The sequence below is a fragment of the Lepisma saccharinum genome, chromosome 26 (genome assembly GCF_977018435.1).
Source record: "Lepisma saccharinum chromosome 26, izLepSacc3.1, whole genome shotgun sequence".
Taxonomy (NCBI): Eukaryota; Metazoa; Arthropoda; class Insecta; order Zygentoma; family Lepismatidae; genus Lepisma; species Lepisma saccharinum.
This window is the reverse complement of record NC_139254.1, coordinates 26415007-26437887: the sequence shown is the minus strand read 5'-3', so window position 1 is coordinate 26437887 and position 22881 is coordinate 26415007. Positions and strand designations below refer to the sequence as shown.

Sequence of the window (22881 nt, the reverse complement as noted above, 5' to 3'; positions counted from 1 at the left end):
AATTAACCGATATGTCATCTGGTGGGGTTTTCAGGAAGTACTCTAAGTAGGATACGTTGTGTTGAAGTCGTTTAAAGCATGGGTAATATGCGAGTGAGTAAGGTGTACTGTTCAGGTTTTTTTGCTCTAAATCGTTTATGGGTCAGAACGAATTAAAAGTTTTCATGTGTTTCCACCCCGTGGAATCAACAAAATGAAATTTGTTAATAAATCAGGGAAAACGTAATTGACAGAAGATTGGGATGGGGGATATAACACTGTAAGTCGGCAAGGAAATTACGAAGAATTCACGAGTCTGCTTACTTCATTTTTCGAGAGATAAATATATATTACCATGAAAGTAAAGTTTTAAATTGTACTTTTTAAATAAAGTTTTTTGTTCGAAAAATTATGAAGCGTCTTACCCAATGCGTCCATGTATTACCGGTATTACGTATGTGTGAAATTTGGAACAGGTGCAAGTCGATTAAGACAGAAGATGAAAATAGTTTGAGAATGAATTAATGTCAAATGTAACCAGAAGAAAAGTGGACATGCTAATGTTACTGTTTCATTCAGTACGATGTCCTTTTTCAATGAGTATAGCCATGTATAGCCTGGTCATGAAATCGTGAATATTATTATTAAACCAGCCTTTCTCTTTCGAGAAAGAACTACAACGATATGTTCGCAATTTTCTCCTGTCCCAGCTTTTCAAGTACAGGTCAATTTCAATTCCTTTATTTTCAAATAATTTCCGAGAACCCCAGTTACAACATGACGTGCAGATGATACAGCACTGCTTAGGACAACCAGTGCGTATACATAGTTTCGTCTGAATTTTCCGTGTTATTTTTACCTATCATAATTAAATGCTTCGTTCTCAGTACAGCTTCACGTTTATTAGAGTACCTGGAATTCACATGGCATTTGCAATATTTAAAAATAGTGCGTAATTTATACGTTTTCTACCATACCAGCCATGACAACACGCTGCTATTTTGTACTACTGTTGAATGTAAACAAAGATTTATCCTACTTAGAGCGGCCATATTGGAAGCGACACTAGCGCTCAGGTGGTAATTTTAATCGCGAATAGTGGAACCACGAGCAAAACAACCTGCGCAGACCCGCGATTCCTGTGCACGGTACCCCAGGGAGTAGGGGAGGGGGAGAGTGGACCATGCTTCCTTATGGCCCGAGGTGGAGGGAAGAAGGGAAAGCTGCACGGGGACTTTTCGTCCCAAGGTTTTTTTTCCTTGTGGTCGATCTATAGCGACTTACTTAATTTTATCACAACAACAACATGTTTAAATATTTGAAAGGAACAGTCTGTTTAAGGGATGCCAATGATGTACGTGGATGACCGGGACTTTTTCCAGGGAGTTCGGTTGACATAGGATTTGAAAAGAGGGTGTTGAAGAGAGTGCGGAAGAAAATTAAGGGGTGTGGAAACACCCCCCCCCCCCGGCGCCACCCCTGATAGAGACACTCACAATGAACACCCCATGCGAAGGTCGGGACGCATGTACAATCACCGGCAAAAATGTGACACGGACACCTACATTCTGAAATACTCTCTTCTCTTCAAGGCGTCTTGTGTGTTGCATAACTCTACAGCGACAAGTGGCTTTTAATAGCAAATTTCCAATGGTAAATTCTACTACCGCCGTAGAGTTAGGCAACACACATAACGCCTTGCAGGGTAGCGAGTATTTCACCCTGGATGTCCCATTTCTATTGCCGGTGACTGTACAATCGTGGAGAAACGTTCTTTTCCCCATAACACTTCGATGGCAGTAAGTAATACATAAGGGTAGACAACACATATTGCATCTTTCAATAGTAGGGTTAGTCTGTCTGTCCCAACAGCAACATAGGCCAGTGGAGCAGGAAATGAAGGAAGGGTCACGTGACTAGTTGCCAGGTGAAGTGTTGTGCTTCAGAACATCGCCCTTAAACCCAAGTCCCTGTTTCGATACCCGGTGGGGACACATACTGGTTTGGATCTCACTTTAGACTGTAGATCCAGTTCCGATTAGCCTTTCTGTGCATAAAGTGGACTTATTAAAACACCAACTTAATCAATCAGTCATGTTTATAATCATTAAAGGAATGCCTCAATACCATCCCGAAGTACGATAATTGGACGGGTTAAAGTTACAGTGGTGTAAGTCACTTTCTTAAAAAGAAAAATAAGTTTGACTCACAGCACTTTGCTGATCAACACAGCAGCTGTTTCCTTTATCACTAGACCTTAAACTGTCATCTGTTGGCAGCTGAATGAATCTCTGATTTATTTCACGTTTCTGTTAACAGATTGACTTATATACGAGGCACATCCAGAAAGTAAGTTTCCCAATTTTTTCCCGTGAAAGTAAACATAAGGAGCCGTGTAAATTGCGCATGCGCAGCAGAGCTAAGACGTATCAATCATATGCCAGGCGGACAGATCCCGCCCGGCGCCAGTAGCGAGGCAGCAGTGGTCCGAAATGGAAGCTCGTATTCCTTCTCCCGCCGCATGCGAGGTTCGGTCGGTGATAAAGTTCCTGAATGCACAAAGCATTGCGCCAATTGACATTCATCGTCAGCTCTGTGAGGTCTATGGGCCGAACATTATGAGTAAGCAGATGGTGCGTCGCTGGTGTCGGCAGTTTTCGGAAGGTCGTCAAAGTGTCCATGATGAAAAGCGCAGTGGGCGTCCGTCCCTCATCAATGATGATCTGGTTGAGCTGGTGCGGCAGCGCATCGTAGAGAACCGTCGCTTCACGATTACGGAGTTGAGTAGCCTTTTTCCGCAGATATCGCGATCCGTGTTGCATGAGATTGTCACGCAGCGCTTGCTGTTCAAAAAAACTGTGTGCCAGGTGGGTGCAGAAAAAACTGACACCCGAACACAAAATGAAACGTTCAGGAGCAGCACTGACATTCCTACAATGAAATTCCTACGATGATTTCCTCGACAGGATCGTCACGGGCGATGAGACGTGGATTTCGCACTTCACCCCGGAAACCAAGCAGCAGTCAATGCATTGGCGGCATAGTGAATCTCCGGTCAAGAAGAAATTCAAACAGACGCTGTCGGTACAGAAAGTGATGTGCACCATGTTTTGGGACAGGGCATTTTGCTCATTGACTTCCTCCCCAGAGGTGAAACGGTGAACGCTGACCATTACTGTGAAACACTAAGGAAATTGCGACGCGCCATTCAAAACAAGAGGCGTGGCATGCTTACTGCAGGTGTTGTGCTCCTCCATGACAATGCTCGTCCACATACGGCTCGGCGCACAGCTACTGTTTTGACGGAATATGGCTGGGAGTTGTTTGATCATCCAAATTACAGTCCTGATCTGGTTCCCAGCGATTTTCACGTTTTCTTGCACCTCAAGAAATTCCTGTCCTCTGGTGAGCGTTTTGGCAACGACGAAGAGCTGAAGACGTCTGTCACACGCTGTTTCCATTCACAGGCGGCAGAGTTCTAGGACAGTGGGATCCAAAAGTTGATACCAGGATACGACAAGTGTCTCAATTCTGGTGGTTGCTATGTTGAAAAATAGCTGAACCTTTGCTGTACCTGTTGCCAATAAATGGTTTCCTGAAACTGTGTTGGTTTTTTTTTTAATAGGGAAACTTACTTTCTGGATGCGCCTCGTATATCTGGTTTCTATGTCTAATTTTTTTTTTTTTTTTTTAAAAAGTGACTTACACCACTGTAACTTTAACCCTTCCAATTAATAATTCCCCGTGAACCTCCCATTGAAATGCTAGCGGCCGTTTGCTTCAGCCAAGCCCCGAGGACACCCGAGCAGAGATAAAATAACCGAAGGGACCCCGAGCCTTCACTATGACGTCACGCGCTCGTGCAGATCGGCAATCTTCGAATGGTATTACCTTATATATTAAGTTACCTTGCCAGAACCAGCAAGAACTGCACGTAATATATCCAAACAATATCGGCTTAAAACACGTTGAACGAGACACTAAAATAATATTATCTTTTTATAAAGTCTACAACAGCATGTCAACCTAAATGTATTCCCTCATTCGAATACAATCAAACGTCACCTTTATCACACGTTTCCAATATTATCCACACAATCTCAACAACAAAATTAAAAATTGATCAGATTGGCTATTGAACCAAGATTTTTCATCGTGATTAACCTCGTGCGCTAGAAAAGCAATGCAAACCATAGCCAGTAGAAACAGAATTCGGATGCTAGAATGGCAAGATTGTGAATGTAGCACCCAACGCACGATATCACCAAAACGGAAGTCGAAGAGATGAAGATCACACAAATTAAAATATTTTTCTGATACGTTCTATCGAGATCTAACGTGCAAGTTAGCATACGAGAGGCTCCAAGTTCAAAATCTGGTGAGGTGTGGGTGTATCATTGTCATTGTCCCACATCCATTTCATGAGTTCATCATTCATCCTCTCCATCGCAATTATCTCAAAAGAAAGAAAATGACGTAAAATAACCAAACAAAATTCTTGAAACTTTCTCCTGTAGGCCTTCACAGTTGAAGCATGTTGTGGCTGTGGACATGACTCACACCATGACTCAATCGATCACGAGGACTCAGATCCACCAGGCAAACCTAAGGCAAAATTGTATTATTTGGGTTGGGTAGATAACAGGCTTTAAGACGTTATTAAAATCTAGTTTGCATGGCCCATGCGTAGTCTTGCATGACTGTATATAACACTTAACATATTCCGTTACTAAATTAAGAGCCATTATTTTGAAATTCGAACAAAAGAGGGATATTTGGATAATTGTATTTTTTGATTGGCTTGATTTTTTATATGTTGAAGTAGGTCATGAGAAATCAATATTGTGCAATCTTGAGACCTTGAAAAAATTGTCCCTCCCCTGTAGAAAATGTCAAATTTCAAGGTCAAACCGTCCATTTTTCAATAAAAGTGAAACATGAGTAAGTTCGGAGTGCTGTGTCTTTGGAAATCAATAACATCCCAAAATTTTGTTTTGATATACTATTAAAATAAGACTGTTTGCTTATATACATTCAATTGCTTTGATGGCACATTGTTGCTTTACATTGTTATGCGGCAACAAAGGGTACAAAATGCAGTTTTTTTTTCCTATATTCGGCCCTTAATATCTTGGTTAAGCAACACTACCCCAAAGATTTGTTAACTGGGCATTGAAGCTCACTATTAGGACGAGCTACCTGATATAGCACATTACTTGGATATTGATGCTGTTAGCAGATATAACTCTTTGAATACTCAAAAATTGCGAAATCAGCAACTTTAGAATTAGACTTATCTCAAAACAGCATCAAGCAAGAAATAAACTAAATATGCCACATCTTGTAGCTGAATATATGTACTAACACATGGAAATGAGAAAACTTTTGGGCCTCGTCCCATTTTCGAGAAAGAAAAGTTTTAAAATGTTATGAATGTCAATGTAAATTATCACACTTCCTCCCCTATCAAAAAGTGGAACAGCACTTTCTCCTACCTTTCTTTGCTCCAAATGGAACAGCCCATGTCTTGACAAGTTGTGGGACAGTTTTCGTTTTCCTTTCTTTGATGGATAGTGTAGTGGTAACGTGACATCCTTGTAAGGGGTCCCTGATTTGATGCAAGGTTGAGGTACAAGTTGTTCGGATCCCACTTTAAACTGCAAGTCCCCAGTCCCGATTAGCCTTCCTGTGTGAATAAAGTGGGAAATTAGCAAATAATGCATTAGTAGACCTACCGGCCCCATTAAATATTTCCTTAAAAACAAAGCTCTACTAAACTCTATATACAGTGACGTACCAAGGACTTTCGAAAGAGGGGAGGGGCTATACATTTTTCAGTTGACAACCATCTTTTTGCCATCTATTCCTGCCTTTGGCTTTCTTTTTACTGGACCAAAGGGGGGTTATTATTCTCGCCACCCCCCTTTAGGCACGCCACTGTCAATATTGCGATAAGAGTGTGTTTGTAAATAATTCTGTATTGTTGTACGAAATAAAACATAATTTTATTGTAAAAGTCTGTACTTGAAGCACTATGCTGTGTGTGCGAGATTCCCAAAATAAACCGATTTCAATTGAGGTAGGCCTCAGAGCGGACCTTCGTGGTGGATGGGTTCCAGGTTCGAATCTCAGTCTGGGGATAATTTATTGTTCTTTGTGAGTGTCACATCATCGATTTCATAATATCATCACTCCTTTTGGCCACGATTAGTCAAAAGTGACATAAAAGCAACGTAAAATAACCCAATATCAGGCAATCAATCTCAAATAGGTTTAGGAAAAGCAGGCTTCGGATATTTCCATCATCTTTAATATAAAGGTAAAGGTAAAGTGCTCCCCTGTGCTTAGCACCTCGCCATGAAGGCGTATAGGGGTGGGGTAACGCCCCACACTTTCTTGATGCGGTCGTGAGTAGGGGTGATGTGATCAGCATCACGCCCCTGACCGCCTTTACTCCCTAGGGTTTCCCCCAGGTACCCATGTTATTCGACGCTGGGTGGGCGCCAGCAATATTAATATATTTAATATTGTTACTTCAAATAACCAACATGCTTATTTTTATCATCATGGCAATTGTTTTTAAAAAAATGTTAAAACATCAGAGCTTTAATGTCCAGTTAACAAATCTTTGGGGTACTGTTGCTTAACCAAGATATTAAGGGCCGAATATAGGAAAAACTGCATTTTGTACCCTTTGTTACCGCATAACAATGTAAAGCAACAATGTGCCATCAAAACAATTGAATGTATATAAGCAAACAGTCTTATTTTAACAGTATATCAAAACAAAAGTTTGGGATGTTGTTGATTACCAAAAGATACAGCACTCCGAACTTACTCATGTTTCACTTTTCATGAAAAATGGACGGTCTGACCTTGAACTTTGACATTTTCTACAGGGGAGGGAAAATTTTTTCAAGGTCTCAAAACTGCACAATATTCATTTCTCATGACCCACTTCAACATATAAAAAAATCAAGCCATTCAAAAAATACAACTATCTCACTTTGTTCGAATTTCAAAATAATGGCTCTTAAACAGACGGACTAGAAACATAGGCAAGCGCACGGGGGCAAGGGGGCAATGTCCCCTTAATCTTGGGCGTCCGCATCCACGGAGGGACAAGCAAGGTATTTTTCCAGCGGATATATTACCCCGATTATAGTGTTGCCCCTCAAAAAACACCAATTGAATTTGAAATTATCACATTAATGTAAATTACTATGACTGAAATCAAATTCATTTCCATATAACCAGTGTGTCAAGGGGTCCCAGGTTCGATACCCGATGGAGGCACATAGTGGTTCGGATCCCACTTTAAACTGTATGTCCAGTCCCGATTAGCCGTTCTGTGCATAAAGAGGACTTCAAAACACAATTCAATCAATTCAACCATATAACCATTGATTAGATATCCTTTTAACTTCATTATTTTTATTGTGTACTATATTGAGATCTCCAGCGTAATGTATGTTGTATCATCTGTTTAGAGGATGGTTTTACATGTCAAGCAGCTGTGGAGGTCATTCATATATATAAGAAACAGTATAGGTCCCAGAACTGATCCCTGAGAAAAACTTTACAGGTATACTTGATGGGAATATAATACTTATTTAGAGCGATGAAACGACTAATATAGATTGCATTTTCTTAAAAAATTGATGTTGTAAGTAGGATCGCTTTCACTTTGATAGAAGGAAGCAGTATTGCAGACCTGGACTTAGTATGGGACACATCACTGGTCATGTGTTGTATGCACTTGCAGACAAAAGTTTTATTCTTCTAGTGTTTTCATGACATATTCGTTCTTTTCAATCTCTTTGCAATGCGGGTTCAGTGAAAACATAAGGAGGCAAAGAGATAATCTCCTTTTGTGTATCTGACTGAAAATTGTCTCCTTTTAATCTTTCATTAAAATAAAAACCTTATAAATTATCATTGATGTATTAAGATAATTGGTGTGTATATTTTCGAGAGGATTTTCGATATGATTATTATTTTCTAACATTGCGAAGCACCAGATCTCCCCGATGGTGCAATGGTACCATGCAATCAAGGGGTCCCAGGTTCGATTCCTAGTGGAGGCACATAGTGGTTCGGATCCCACTTTAAACTGTAGGTCCAGTCCCGATTAACGTTACTGTGCATAAAGTGGACTTAAAGCTCAAAATCAATCAATCAATCAATCATAACGAAGCACCATTCCTTCCATCTTAAAAGTCAGAAAACAGCCCATGCATCACCCAACAAAAGCCTGGCCCTCAATGAGCTCTTTGTGCAAGAGGATGTTTTAAGGGGAACCACTATTCTTGATATTACTATCAGGAGAAATTTGTGAGGGTATTAAATATATATTTCTATGTTGAGTCAGTCCAGCCTTTAAAAGAGGATATCAATGAATAATAAAAAAAAAGTAGCAAACTTTATTTCTTGAAGGACTAATATGTAACTATTCTTTTTTTTTTTTTTTTTTTTTCAGGTTCAGCACCATGCAAAAGTATTGTTTAATTCTGCTCCTAGTTTTTTCAACTACGTTTGGTGAAGGTAAGGAAAGGAATCTTAATATTCGGAATTCCTTCATATAAATTACAAATCATGTTAGGGATTTTTCTCTCTTATTTATTATATCTTAGAAAGAGGGTGTATGCATCTGTGTTTATGTTTGTGTGTGTGAAAGATTTTTTTTTCTAAAATTCACAGTTAAGAAATATGACTTTCTTCTGAAATAAGTACAATACATGCAAATGTACAAGATGCCTGTGCATGCCTACAGATTAGTATTATTCTATACTTTACTGTAAATTACTCAACTTACATGAAATGATTTCACACACTTTCAAGTAGCTCCTTATCTCTTCTTCTTCTTCTTCTTCTTCTTCTTCTTCATGCCCCTCACCGCTTGTATGGAAGCAGTCCTGGGCAACGGTCTGAAAACATTGAGGGCTGGAAATTCGCGCACTAGTATGAACAGCACAATATTTTGTTACACGTCACTTCACTGTCACTATAACACTGCAATGATGAGGGATGAGATCAAAAGCGAAGTTCACACTGTCGAGCAAATCCATAGAGAATCCACATAGTAGAGGGGGAAGGTGATGAAAGTAATGAGGGCAAGGAGAGAGGAAAAGGAACCTTTTTTCGAAGGAGTCTGTGAAAGAGTGCCTGACGTTGTGTATTCCATTGCGGGCATTGAAAAAATAAATGGGTGGGGGTTTGTTTATGTTCTCCACAGCTACAATTGGGAGAGGGAGTTTGGTGAATTCTTGCCAGATGGTCGTTTGTGGTCACGTGTCCCGTTCTAAGGCGTAGGATGCAAGTGATCACTTCACGAGGCATTTTAAGGTGATGAAACCAGGGTCGAATAGGGAGTTTATCGATGAACCATTTATAAGTAGTGGTTTTTGCCACTGCGGCATGAACCCAATTTTCCCATTGGGAATGAATTTTTTTTTTGACCCGAGGTAAAATATCAGTATAGGCAAGTCCTTATCTCAGATTCTAAATAGATTTTTACTGATTATATTCTGTGAGTGAAGTTGATTTTTATCTTGTTCTAGATACATAGCCCTATTGGTTCAAATTAAAGTTGAGCACATATCAAGACAATGAAATGGTGGAGCTGATAATGACCAATATCAGCCTCATCCCAGTCTAGCTGTTTTGTGAGCTTAACAAAATATCAGTTGGCATTTCTGATAAATACATATAAATATCCTTGAAATAATACAACAAGCATAATTATCATTTATTTTTCCACTAGCATTGTCTCTCGAAATGGATGTCTTGATTAAATGTCAATATTATATTATTATGATAATTTTAGGAATGAGCCTATGGATATGTTTAACCAAAACCTTTAAAATGTATATAGTGTGGCTACAAAGGAAGGTTTATACTATATATTATTGTTTATTAATAATTTGGACAACTTTGAATTGTCTCAAACATTGCTGTCATTAATAATAAAAACATAGATATCGGTATCAGTTCAAAGTTGTAATGAGCTTACCTGTGCATATTAAATATGATATACATTAGTTGAACTATGGATCTAATTGTAAGCTTACAAAATGATAATACTTAAATATTTTACTTTTATATTTCAGATGCTTATGATATTACAACTATTGTCAGGTTCAAAAATATTGAAGACATTCTAGAAGAACATGATATGGACTTTATTGGTAAGAATAATATATTTTTAGAACATACAAATAATTTTAAAGTTCTGAATATTTTTTCACATCATGCATTTTGAATATCAAAATATGTATGAATGTTAAAGATACATGAATTTACATTCTTTATAAAGGGTTTCCCAATAAGAATGATATGATTTTGAAATGAACTGGCAACTATGCTTCAAATGTTGTAACTGTCAATAGTTGTCATCTGTGTTTAGTATACTGTGACAATTTATCATGGCTAAATACACACTTCAACAACGATTGGTTATTATCCAAAAGAATTATGAAAATAGACGTTCTATTCAACTTGAAACAGATCATAATTTTGGGCAAAAAATTATCTCAGATGAAGTTCATTTCTGGTGAAGTGGATATGTTAACAAACAAAATTGTCATTTTTGGAGTGAAAACAATTCACAAGAGATTCACGAGAAGCCCTTGCATCACGAAAAGTCACTCTATGGTGTGGTTCATGGCATGATGGCATCATTGGACCATTTTTTTTCCAAAACGAGGTAGGAGATGCAGTTACAGTGACTGGTGAGCAGTACCGATTGATGTTAACAGATTTTTTGTGGCCAAATTAAGATGAAATTGGCTTGGAGGACATGTGGTTCCAACAAGAGGGTGCCACATGTCACACTGCAAGAACATTTTGGTGAAAGGATAATTTCAAGAAAAGCAACTGTTAGTTGGCCTCCAAGAAGTTGTGATTTAACTCCTTTAGATTGCTTTTTGTGGGGTTATTTGAAATCTATAAACTATGCAAACAGACCACGAACCTTTGATGCAATAAGATTGAACATTGAACGCTGCATTCGTGACATTAGTTATTGCACAAAGTCATGGAAAATTGGGATCATCGAATTCACTTGTGTGCACGAAGTCGAGGTGGACACTTAAATGATGTGTTATTCAAAATATAATGTAATACACTATGCTTAAAAAAAATATAAAAAGTTTGGTTGTATCTGAAATAGTTTTTATTTTATTTCATTGTAAAATTATATCCTTCTTATTGGAAAACCCTATACATAACTAGAAATAATATGATCCCCCCCAGGTGAATTTCACCATTTAACCCAATACAAGTCCCTCTACTAAATACAGTAATTTTACTAGCAAACAATGATATTATTCAATGTATAGAACAAAAATTCAATACATTCTCAACCAGGTTTACATCATCATCCTCTTAAATTTTATATAATTTGTCATATAGAAACGACTTGATTGTATGTAGTTTTCTGTTGAAATGTGAAATTATTAAGAAAAACTGATTACCAGTGCATAGTTAGAGATCCAGGCACGTATCCAAGGGGGGGAGGGCTCGAGGAGCCCCCCCTCCAAACGTTTTTGGTTTACACTAGATAAAATGAGGTTTTTGGTTAATTGTGGTGTGAAAGAAAGGAATGTGACGATAATTTAAGGAGAGAAATAATTATCGAGACAGGACGGAGAATGTTTTGTAACCTTGTTATTGATAATAGCATGTATACAAGGTCGGGTGCAGGGGCTCGACCTCCCCTCTCCAGGAAATTTTTCAGTTTACATTAGGTAAAATTAGGTTTTTGGCTTCTTGAATAACGTGACGATAATTTAATGAGAGAAATAATTATCTAGGCAAGACGAAAAATGTTTAATAACCTGTGACGTTTTTCTGCGCGGATCGTAAAAAAATGTATTACGTTAAATTTCCGCGCAGAAAGTCCTCACATTTCTCCTCATAATCTTCGGTACGCTTTGCGTCAGTGTTATCAGATACTAGTTGATCGATTGACCGCCAGAGGTCACTAGTGGCATTTTTCTGTTCTGCGATCACGATCGACGAGAAGCAACAGTTCCGAACCAGCTTGCGAGTCGTGAAGGAGTTGCGGTGTGACGACATGAACTTGGAGAGAAGCAGCGACTCGCGGAACTAGGCGTAACTCTCCGTCGTCGATTACAATTGGTAACATAGGACTAACTACCTTCTTCGAACAATACGAGAAGTTGTTCCATTTTTCGTATAGTGTGGCAGTACGGCATTGAAGTCCTGGGCTTTTTTGGATGAAGGATGCCAATCAACGAAGATGATTAATTGGAGCGCGCTTTGACCATTGACCAGTTTGATCGTCGTGTTCTTCCTTCACGAAGTGCAACCAGAACTATGAAGGCGCGATGGGCCAAGTTGGAGAAGGAAAGATACGAGTAACAGGACAGCATACTTCGTACGTGAATGGAGACGACCCATTGGAAGGCGTTTCTCCCTTTGATTCAACAGTGGTCAGCTAGAATTAACTATGGTGAACGATTGTCCAAAATATTGAGGTATGTACTTTACGACCATTTTTTGCATAAGTGAACAGTGAATGCGTGTTTTGACTAATACACCTCCCTTTTCTTGACCAAGTTATAAGTTGAAATATTGAGAGAAACAGACGGCAAAAAGGGACAAGTCAAATAGAAGGCAATTAACGATTTATTCTCGCCTTATACGACATCGTCGCGGTTGATCTAGTGGAGAAGTAAAGCGACGCCCGGTTTCAATTTTGTAGAAGTAAGACAGGCACAAATTAGAATCAAGCGAGTAGAAAAAGGGATGGGGAATGCAATTTATGTAATTGTTGGTTATTATATGGTGGATAAATAACTTTCGCGCGTATTTGATAAGATGCACAAGAGCACCAAAATAAATGGAAATGGGAGTTTGTCTCGAAAAAGAATAAGTCACGTATAATACTGCTAAAGATTGACCTTTGTAGATTTTAACGGTATCATTGTATACGTTATCCTGATGTTATCAGTTTGTTCTATTTTTATTATATTATCTTCTGGTAAAAATTGTTAAAACTTTCGAAGGATTGTTGTAGTGGAGATTAGAAGAAGATAATTGTTACAGTTATATATTATGTACATGTTGTTGATTGAAATACTAACCATTCTTCGCTGCGAGGTTGGTATAATAAATTTTGACTAGTGTCGCAAATTAAGCATTGCATTATATGTTTATCCCCGCACGAAGAAGAAAACTGTACTTTAAATTATATACTGATGAAACGAGGTTGTAAATCATTCACAGACGGACTCGTGGCTATATTCGCTCGTTAGTTCAAGAGTTAACTTGGTCACAGTTTTTTATATATACATTTATTTTTGACCTTATCTACTATTACTCTTGTTCAATGGATCGTATGGTCCTGTGCAATTTGGATCTCGTCAGAGACTGAGGTGACAATACAAAATGCTAGTCGCTAACCTCAAAAAATCGTGACTTTTGTGACTGATTGGTTTTTCCTTTTTTTTTTAGCGTACTTGTAACTAATTTTTCCACGGACTCTTTGCGCGTCTTCTAAATTTTGATTATTATTATGTACACAACCTCTCAGTTACAAACCCTGTTATTGTTAATAGCATGTATCCAAGGTGAGGATCAGGAGGCTCGACCTCCCCTTCAATTATTTTTTTCTGTTTACACTAGATCAAATTAGTTTTGTGGCTTCTTGAATAATGTGATGATAATTTGAGAGATAACTGCACAACTTCGGCCGACGTACGAGTACGTTTGGGGCCCAACCTGTGTAGGCGATCCACATCGGAGGCACCGAGACTGATGCCAAGTTTCGTGGACAAAGTGTCCATGACAACCTTCATCGTATCTTCGGCTGGCGTTTCCGAGATGCCGTGGAGGAGGAGAAACTGCCTCCTCCTCCACGGCATCTCGGAAACGCCAGCCGAAGATACGATGAAGGTTGTCATGGACACTTTGTCCACGAAACTTGGCATCAGTCTCGGTGCCTCCGATGTGGATCGCCTACACAGGTTGGGCCCCAAACGTACTCGTACGTCGGCCGAAGTTGTGCAGCAGGGGCACCGTCCGATCATCGTGAAGTTCCTGAGATACCAAACTCGGGAGCACGTGTGGAGAGCCAAGAGGAAACTCAAAGGAAGCGGCCTCCTGATAACAGAATCCCTGACGGCAACGAGGCAGCAACTTCTCCGCCGTGCCAAGGAGACGTTCGGGGTGAGGAGCTGCTGGACGTCCGATGGCCGGATCATCATCCAGGGCAGCAACGGCAGGACAAGCATCAACACAGCTCGCGAGTTCGAATCTCTCCTACAGCGCTAAGGTGAAGCAGCAAACTGCAACGACGGAAGCGAAACGAAAGAGACATCTCATAAATCGCCACCAAATGTACTGGATCTCTGAGTTTATGTACTGTGTTTGCATCCGTGTGTTCTTCTGTGTTTTCGTACTTAAGTGTATGTGTTTATGTATGTGTGTGTATTTTAATCATATTTCAAGTGTTTATGTCGAGTGTGTGTGCGTTCATGTCAAATCTGTGCAAGTGTTAAAAGTAACATGCGGGTGTTCTGCAGTTTATTTTGGTCATCCACTTCAATACATGCAGCAAGAGAATCCTGGTTTCAGTACTGGTAAGTCCAATAACATATCTTATTTTCACTCCCGGACCAGCCTAGTTGTTTTTGTAACTATTTTAAAGAGATGGCAACACTAAGCCCAACCACGGCCTATTTTATGAAGCTATGCCAAATGGAAGTCGAGTCCAGCGTCCAACCCTCTGCCGACCCTCCCTCGCTTTCTCTTCCCCATTCCCACCCTGCTGTAACGGTACTGAAGGAGGAGCTAGCCAAACACCCAAGGGCATTCCACGCAGCGCACGTCAACTGTCAGAGTCTTATGTCCCATTACGACGAATTCCTAACTATTTTTGCCCCTCTTTCTTTTGATGCAATTCTAGTGTCGGAGAGCTGGCTTGTTTCATCGATCCCAGATCACCTGGTCAGCATGCAGGGATACAGGCTTTATCGTTGCGACAGGATAAACAAAAGAGGCGGAGGCTGTGCAATATATGTAAAAGAAAACATTCCCGTTAAAATCCTCTCTCGTTCGCAAGGAGAATACTCGAGTAGTTCGGAATATTTGATCCTTGAGCTAAATGTAAACAACCAAAAAATCCTCCTCAGCGGAGTGTATCGACCCCCGAAAACTGATTTTGAAAATTTCGAAAAAGAAATATCTAATTTTTTACCGATATACGAAAATTGTATTATCCTTGGTGACGTAAATTTCGACCTCTTGACCTCCAAACCGGAAGTACGAAATTACAAAGACACCATATCGTCTCTCAACCTATCAGCCTGTTCGTTAAAAGCCACACATCGTTCTCATCAAAGTGAAACGCTTCTTGACCATATATTAACAACCAACCCACTAAAAATTCTAAATTTCGGACAATTTCCAGTCCCAGGCATATCGAAGCACGATCTTATTTTTCTTTCCTATTCTCTGAAAACATATAAATATAAACCAAAAGTAATCTCCTTCAGAGATTTTAAACGGCTTGATATTCGAGCCCTGAATATTGAAGCAGGAAACATGCCATGGCACCTCGTGTCCTCTTTTCAAACAGTTGACGAAAAAGTGAATCTCTTAAACTCCCTCATCCTTCATATTTACAACAAGCACGCGCCCGTGGAAAGAAAAAGAGTTTCGAGACCTCCCAGCCCGTGGATCACCCCCGAGATTCTGCAGCTGATGTCCCGTAGGGATGCAGCTTACAGGCGGTATAAGTCCACACTCAAAGCAAACCTGGAATCAGTACACGATTATTTCGAAGAATACCGCATTCTTCGGAATCGGTGCACGCAGGAAATACGAAGGAGAAAGTTTTGCTTTGCGGGACAACTATTAAACTACAGATCGCAGCCGAAATCGCTGTGGAATAAACTTAAAATGTTCGGCGTTGGGAAAAAATATGATAGTAATGAAATTGTTGGCATCTCCACAGAAGAACTAAATGGCCACTTCCAAAACGTATCAGGTATAAATCCTGAAATTAAGAAACGTACAATCGACTCCATAAGTGTTCATAAAAGCAACAACAACAATAGTTTCGATTTCTCTCTTATAACGCATGAAAAGGTCCAAACTACAATTAATAAAATCAAATCCAATGCAACCGGAGCAGACGAAATTTCTATTAACATGTTAAAGTATATCGCTACCCACATCTCACCCGCAATTGCAGATATTTTCAACACATCCCTGTACACTGGCACATTCCCAAGCATTTGGAAACTCGCTCACATACGCCCCCTGGCTAAAATCACCAACCCAGTAAGAGCTGAAGATTTTCGACCGATCAGTATTCTCCCAACTTTGTCAAAAGTATTTGAAAACATCGTTCACGAGCAAATTTTTAACTATGTGCAATCGAAAAAATTGTTAAACCCCTTCCAGTCCGGTTTCCGCCCACATCACAGCACCTACACAGCGCTCATTAAAGTGGTGGATGATGTAAGGTCGGCGATGGATAAGAGATATTTGACAATGCTAGTTCTCCTCGATTACAGCAAAGCCTTCCAAACCGTAGACCACGATATCCTTCTGGCAAAATTGTCATCTTATTTCAACTTTTCCCAACCCGCTCTTGACTGGGCTCGCTCATATTTAGCAGCCAGACAGCAACGCACATTCGTTTCTGACAATAAGTCGTCGTGGCTGCCGACGAATTGCGGTGTACCCCAAGGTAGCGTCCTGTCTCCGCTGCTGTTCTCCATGTACGTAAATGATATATCTGGAAACTTTCAATCGACTAATTACCATCTGTACGCTGATGACGTCCAATGTTATTTGTCGTTCCCTAAAACAAGCATCAATATGGCCATCAAAGCCCTAAACGATGATATTATGAACGTCTGCAAGTGGTCAGGCAAACGGTCTGCGAGTAAATGCTGAGAAAACGAAATGTATTTTAATTGGCTCACGTCAGCTCATTTCCACAACAGAGAAGTCCTCCATCCCTGACATTCTTGTCGAAGGAAACCCCATTTCGTTGTCGCTTTCGGTCAAAGACCTGGGAGTCGTTGTGGACGAAAACCTCACTTGGAGTGACCATGTGAAGGCCATATGTAAAAAATCATACGCAGCATTACACGCGCTGTACCGCCTTAAAAATATTTTACCACAAGAAGTAAAAAAAACACTCGTGGAGTCCTTAGTTCTGTCTCATATAGACTACTGTGACTTGACATATATTGACCTCAACGGTGAACTAGCAAGACGTCTACAGCGAATACAAAATGCATGTGTGCGCTACATTTATAATATCAAATTTTTTGACCACCTGACCCCGGCTTTCAAGGACCTAGGCTGGTTCGACCTTTCCACTCGCCGCCGCTTTCACGCTCTTACAGCGCTCTACAAAATAGTAAACTCACGAGAGCAGTCCTACCTACTTTCTCGATTTCAACCCCTAAGTTCAGCACACACCTTTGCCACCCGTTCGAGAGACAACTCTCTGCTGGCCATTCCCTCCCACAAGACAACGTTTTATGGAAATTCCTTAACGGTCACTGCTACCAGAGCGTGGAACGACCTCCCCAACGACATAAGAAACTCTTCTTCTCTTCTCCAATTCAAATCAAAATTAACAAATCATCTTCTGGAGTCAACTTACCAGAACTGAAAACAGGGAAATAAAATAAAATTAAACCTTCGTGGAAACTGGTAGGACCAACACCCACCGACTTTTTCTGTAATTTGACTATGTTCGTTGCGTGTGTGTTTATGTTTTACGTGTATTTTTTTTTTTTACTTAGTGTGTATGTATTTTTGTCTTTATTTTTTATGTTTTTTGCGTCTTTCTCTTTTATTTTTTCTTGTGTTTTTTTTTTTTTTTGGTATCTCAATGTTCTTAGTTTTTTATAGATTTCATTTCTTGGTATCTTAAATATTTAGTTTTTTATATATTTATCATACAGTTAGCTATAAAAATCAATTTATAAAATGTAATGTAGAGATGGTTAAGTGGAAGAAAAGGCTTGTGCCTTAACTTCGCCATCCAAAACAAGGAATAAATAAATAAATAAATAAATAAATAAATAATTATCGAGACAAGACTGAGAATGTTCTGTAACCCTGTTATTGTTAATAGCACATATCCAAGGGGGGGGGGATCTGGTGGCTCGAACACCCCCCCTCCAAAACCCCAGGAAATTTTTCAGTTTACACTAGATTAATAAATTACCTTTTTGGCTTCTTGAATAATGTGATGATAATTTAAGAAGATAAATAATTATCAAGGCAAGACAGAGAATGTTCTATAATCCTGTTATTGTTAATAGCATGCATCTAAGGTGGGGATCAGGGGACTGCTCCTCCAGGAAATTTTTCATTTTGCACTACATAAAATTAGGTTTTTGTCTTCCTGAATAATGTGACAATAATTTAAGGAGAGAAATACTTATCAAGGCAAGACGGAGAATGTTCTATAATCCTGTTATTGTTAATAGCACATATCCAAGGTGGGAAACGGGGGCTGCCCCCTCCACCCACAGGAAATTCTTCATTTTACACTACATAAAATTAGGTTTTTGTCTTCCTGAATAATGTGACGATAATTTAAGGAGAGAAATACTTATCAAGGTAAGACGGAGAACGTTCTATAACCGTGTTGTTGATAATAATGCACATTAACTTTTCTTGCACATTCAGTGTTGTCGCAGTGCACTTGAGAACTAGGTAGAGACGTGTCAGAATTTGTGCATGTGAAGGTCCGTACATCCCACAATTTTGATTCCAGCCCACACCATCAGGCCACCTCCTCCATTTTAGAATGTTTCTTGCACAAAAGCAGAGTTATAGTGTGTTCCACATTCTCTCCAGATTAGACACGTCTATTGTAAGGCTGGAGGCTGAACCGTGCCTCATCGGAGAACACTTCTCAACCCCATTCATTGTGTCCCCAATTTCGATGTTCCTCAGCCAAGTTTCTATGAACTGAAAGCTGTACAGTAATGGAACCCTAAGAGGAGACGAGTGGTGACAAATGTTCCGATTTCAGGTTCTGATTAAAATGGCAGCCTTAAACAGTGGAACTACTTAGTGGATAGTTGCTCCCCATTTTTTTGCTTCCACACTATGGCCTCAAAATGTTAAGTCTTGTCTACCAAGAGAGAGTAACTCTTCTTGCACCCCCCCCCCTTTTGGAACCCAATTGCAACCACTGCCTTAAACATACAATTGTGAGGTTCTATCTATACCCCTTAAAAAATGGTGTTCACCCCCCGCCCCCCAATCCTGTAAGGGATTCCTGTATACGTGCCTGTACAGATCTGTTAGTTCATTGAACTTTCCAGCCTAACTATTGCCTATTTTTCAGGAAGCAGGAAAAGGTTTATTATCTCATTGCCTTGACTCATCTTGCCCAACAGGTTGTTAGGTGCCAGAGCTTGCCCTGAGTTGATAGCTTCCTTTAGATGAGGCCTGCTTGAAGCAAAAGGTTTCATATTATCTGAAGTTCATAAGAGAGGGTGATATGGAATTCCATTCTGTGGTGCAATATGATATCTTAGAAGGGGAGAATGATCTATACTATCCCAATGATTCAAAAATTTAATGAGATATCCCTATTCTGGAACTTTTATAAATATCACAATGCTAATTCTACAAGATTTCTTAAGTTGACTCATGACAAAATAAGTTTCAAAATGTGTGTGCATTTGTTACTTTATTACACAAGTTATAATCTCTAGGACATATATCCTGATCATATTAAATGAATTTTGAGATGTACATGTTTTATAGTGATAAGTTTTCTTCAAGGGATAATGCTACAAATGAAATTAGTGTAAATATTAAAAAAAACATTTAATACACATTTTCAAGGGATATCTATGGGATACCCACAATGTCCATGTCTAGGGTGACCATACGTACTTTTCAAATGGGACAGTCCCATTTCAGAGGGATGTCCCGGTCGACCCATCCTTATTAATAAAAAGCTACTGTTTGTCCCGTTTTATAAAAGTGTAGGAGTTATCTTGAAAACCAAGTCTAAATTTGAGAGACATTTCATGCTAAAAATATGTTTTGTGTGAGTGTGTGCCATTATTTCTAGAGCAAATAAGCATGCAGTTCCTTTATGGAGTTGCAAAAAGAATTTAGTTTCTGCATCTTGACACAAACTCAAAAAAAATTCTGAGGTTGCCTGTCTGATAAGTGGGGTAAGGTTTTCAGGAAGATTTATGAATGATTGACGAATAATAAAGATGCTCTCAAGAAGATTGGTACTTCTGATAAATAATTCTGGCATTAATCAATTCAGTGTAAAACTAACATCAAAGGTTGATCAGAAAGGATGAGAAACACCATGTAAATCATACCGAGATTATAATAATTAATATCCTTTAGCAACGGGATATCATATTTCATTTATTTTTATGATGTATCATTTACTTGATCCATCCTTTAATAAATAATAATAACACGTCAATAATAACAATAATTTTACAATTAGGCCTAACTGATATTTCGAGGAAAGAGGAGGTAAGCTGATCTCATTGGGATTTCCCATTTTTGGGTCAAAATATTATGGTCTCCTTATCCAGGTCATATCCATGGATGTATGTATATCCAGTCATGAATATTCAGTTTTGGATATCCAGTCTTGGATATCCATAGAATCTATAATCCTGGTTATGAATGCGATCTCATCATGGATATGCTTGAGATGAGTAGTCTTCAGTGGCTGCACTAGGAATAATCATCTGTTGAGGGGGTGCAGAATTAAATATGATGACATGACATGATATGACATTGTAAGACAGTGTCTTCAGTTGAATATTGGTTTTGAAAAAGGGATGCTGAAGGGGGGTGCGGAAGAAAATTAAGGGGTGCACAAGCATGCCTTTGCACCCCCTGGTGCCACTCCTGGCAGTCTTTCTCTAGGATGTGTAGTCATCAGTGGTGTGCCCGGATTTTTGAAAGGGAGGGATTATGTATACTTTGTCTTGGTAGTCAGCCCTCATTTTGTCATATTTTCCTACATTTGACATTCTTTTTTTTCTTAGTACTGGGTGAAAGGTGGGTTATACCCCCCCCTCAACCCCCCCCCTTGGACACGCCACTGGTAGTCATATATATATGAGTGTGTGTGTGTGTGGTGACCTTTTAGAAGCTAATAAAATTGTGTTGCTATGGAGAACTCATGTTATAAGATCACAAAACATCACAGCCATGAATTATATATAATCTATATTTAACACAAAATGTTGTTAGTTCATAATATGCTCATAGTTAGGTATCACAAAATGCCATAAGACAGAAACTAAGTAGAAAACAAGAACTTGAATATTTTCAGAAATGTAGAAAATATTTGACTTTGACTTTTTATTGAGATACACTAATCGAGACTGGACTTACATTTTAATGTGGGATCTTAACCACTGTGCCTTCACTGGGACCCCAGGACCCCTTAATACAAGGCAAAGCCATTATCACTATGCCATTTTAGTATTATAATATATTAAAGGGTAATATATTTATGTGATTTGTGTTCCATATGGACATTGATATGAATAAATATTAACACATTTAATTTTATTTTTTAAGTTTCAGATATGGAACAGAAACCTATAACATGTACAGCAGAAAGTGATGGATGCATTGGATGGGAAACCAATAATTGGGATACTAAACACCTTTTAGAAACATCTGTCACAGGACCAAATTTGTATAGAGGTAATATTTACTTCTAATTAGTCATAGGTTGCAAAGAAGGGTACTATGTTGTAATTGGCTATTCTGGCAATCATGTAAACACATACCCATCTTAACCTAGCTGCCTATGTCTTACAGGAGAAAGAGTCATTTATTTTTATTTTACTTGAGACACTTGAATCGCATGTGTTTGGGTTAATGGAATCAGAAGCATTGATTGAGGTTATGCAAGTGTTAGACTTGGCATGTGTATGTTTAAAGCAACTATGTACTATTAGGAAAAGTATAGAACGGTGATTTTATGAAGTATGGTAACATTCATGATTACTGCTATAATTATTTTATCTCATGATCTGTCAGATATGAAGGAAGGAACGAAGTAGCCTATGGAGACACACAGTAGAGGAGATCGGCAAGTGAATGTTGAACATCCAATTACTCCATTGTAGTTTTGCAAAGAGAATCATTAAAGATAAATTTTTGTTAGGCATTGTCTGTGAAAAATATGAATGTATTTGTTTGAATATGTTGAATTATACTGTTTGTTGTAGTGAAAATATTGCTGGGCCTTCTTCTTCATATTGAACACACTTTCAGTAAACCACTTTGTAGTATTTCATTTTAACTGAATTTAGTTTGGTATGTAATTTATAATAGTATCTAATTACAATTAATATTTCATCACATATATTGATGCACAAAAATTGCCTTTCAGATAAAAAGAGTATTTTATTACAAAATAACAAAACAGATCCCATTCCATACCAGGGAGGTCCTTTTGTTTTCAGTGGAAGACATTTCGGAGTTTATCTTGGACAAAACACTGACATTATATATTCTGATATATACTTCATTTATATCTACAATAGAATGGCAACTCTGTATAAGTGTACCTGGAGTGAAGAAGGAGAGACAATTATATATGGCTCTTTTAAGAGAGCATGTACAAAATTGTGGTCACACACACAGGTAATTATAGATAATCATAAAATTAATTTCTTATTTTTATATTATTAACATGCACACGCACTACTGTTCATGAAATCTGCAACATCATGAAGGAATGATGGTAAACACAATAAACTTACACGAAATCCAAAGCAAGGTAAGACATACAAATAATTGGAATTGCAGAGCAATTGCACTTGCCTGGGGCCAGCAGTGCCCTCTTAACTGTCATTTTAGGTGCATAAACAGAGGACTGTT

The 22881-nt window shown here is 38.8% G+C and overlaps 1 protein-coding gene across 1 annotated transcript in view; it reads left to right on the top strand.

The window, feature by feature from the left end:
• Positions 1 to 22881, top strand: part of LOC145979600 (uncharacterized) — a 279253-nt gene that overhangs the window by 6075 nt on the left and 250297 nt on the right. Inside the window, exons 2-5 of the mRNA XM_083112566.1 lie at positions 8459 to 8523; positions 10089 to 10166; positions 21568 to 21696; positions 22391 to 22644. Of these exons, the coding sequence (XP_082968692.1) occupies positions 8469 to 8523; positions 10089 to 10166; positions 21568 to 21696; positions 22391 to 22644 (516 nt within the window). The 5' untranslated portion in view covers positions 8459 to 8468. The remainder of the gene's footprint in view (positions 1 to 8458; positions 8524 to 10088; positions 10167 to 21567; positions 21697 to 22390; positions 22645 to 22881) is intronic.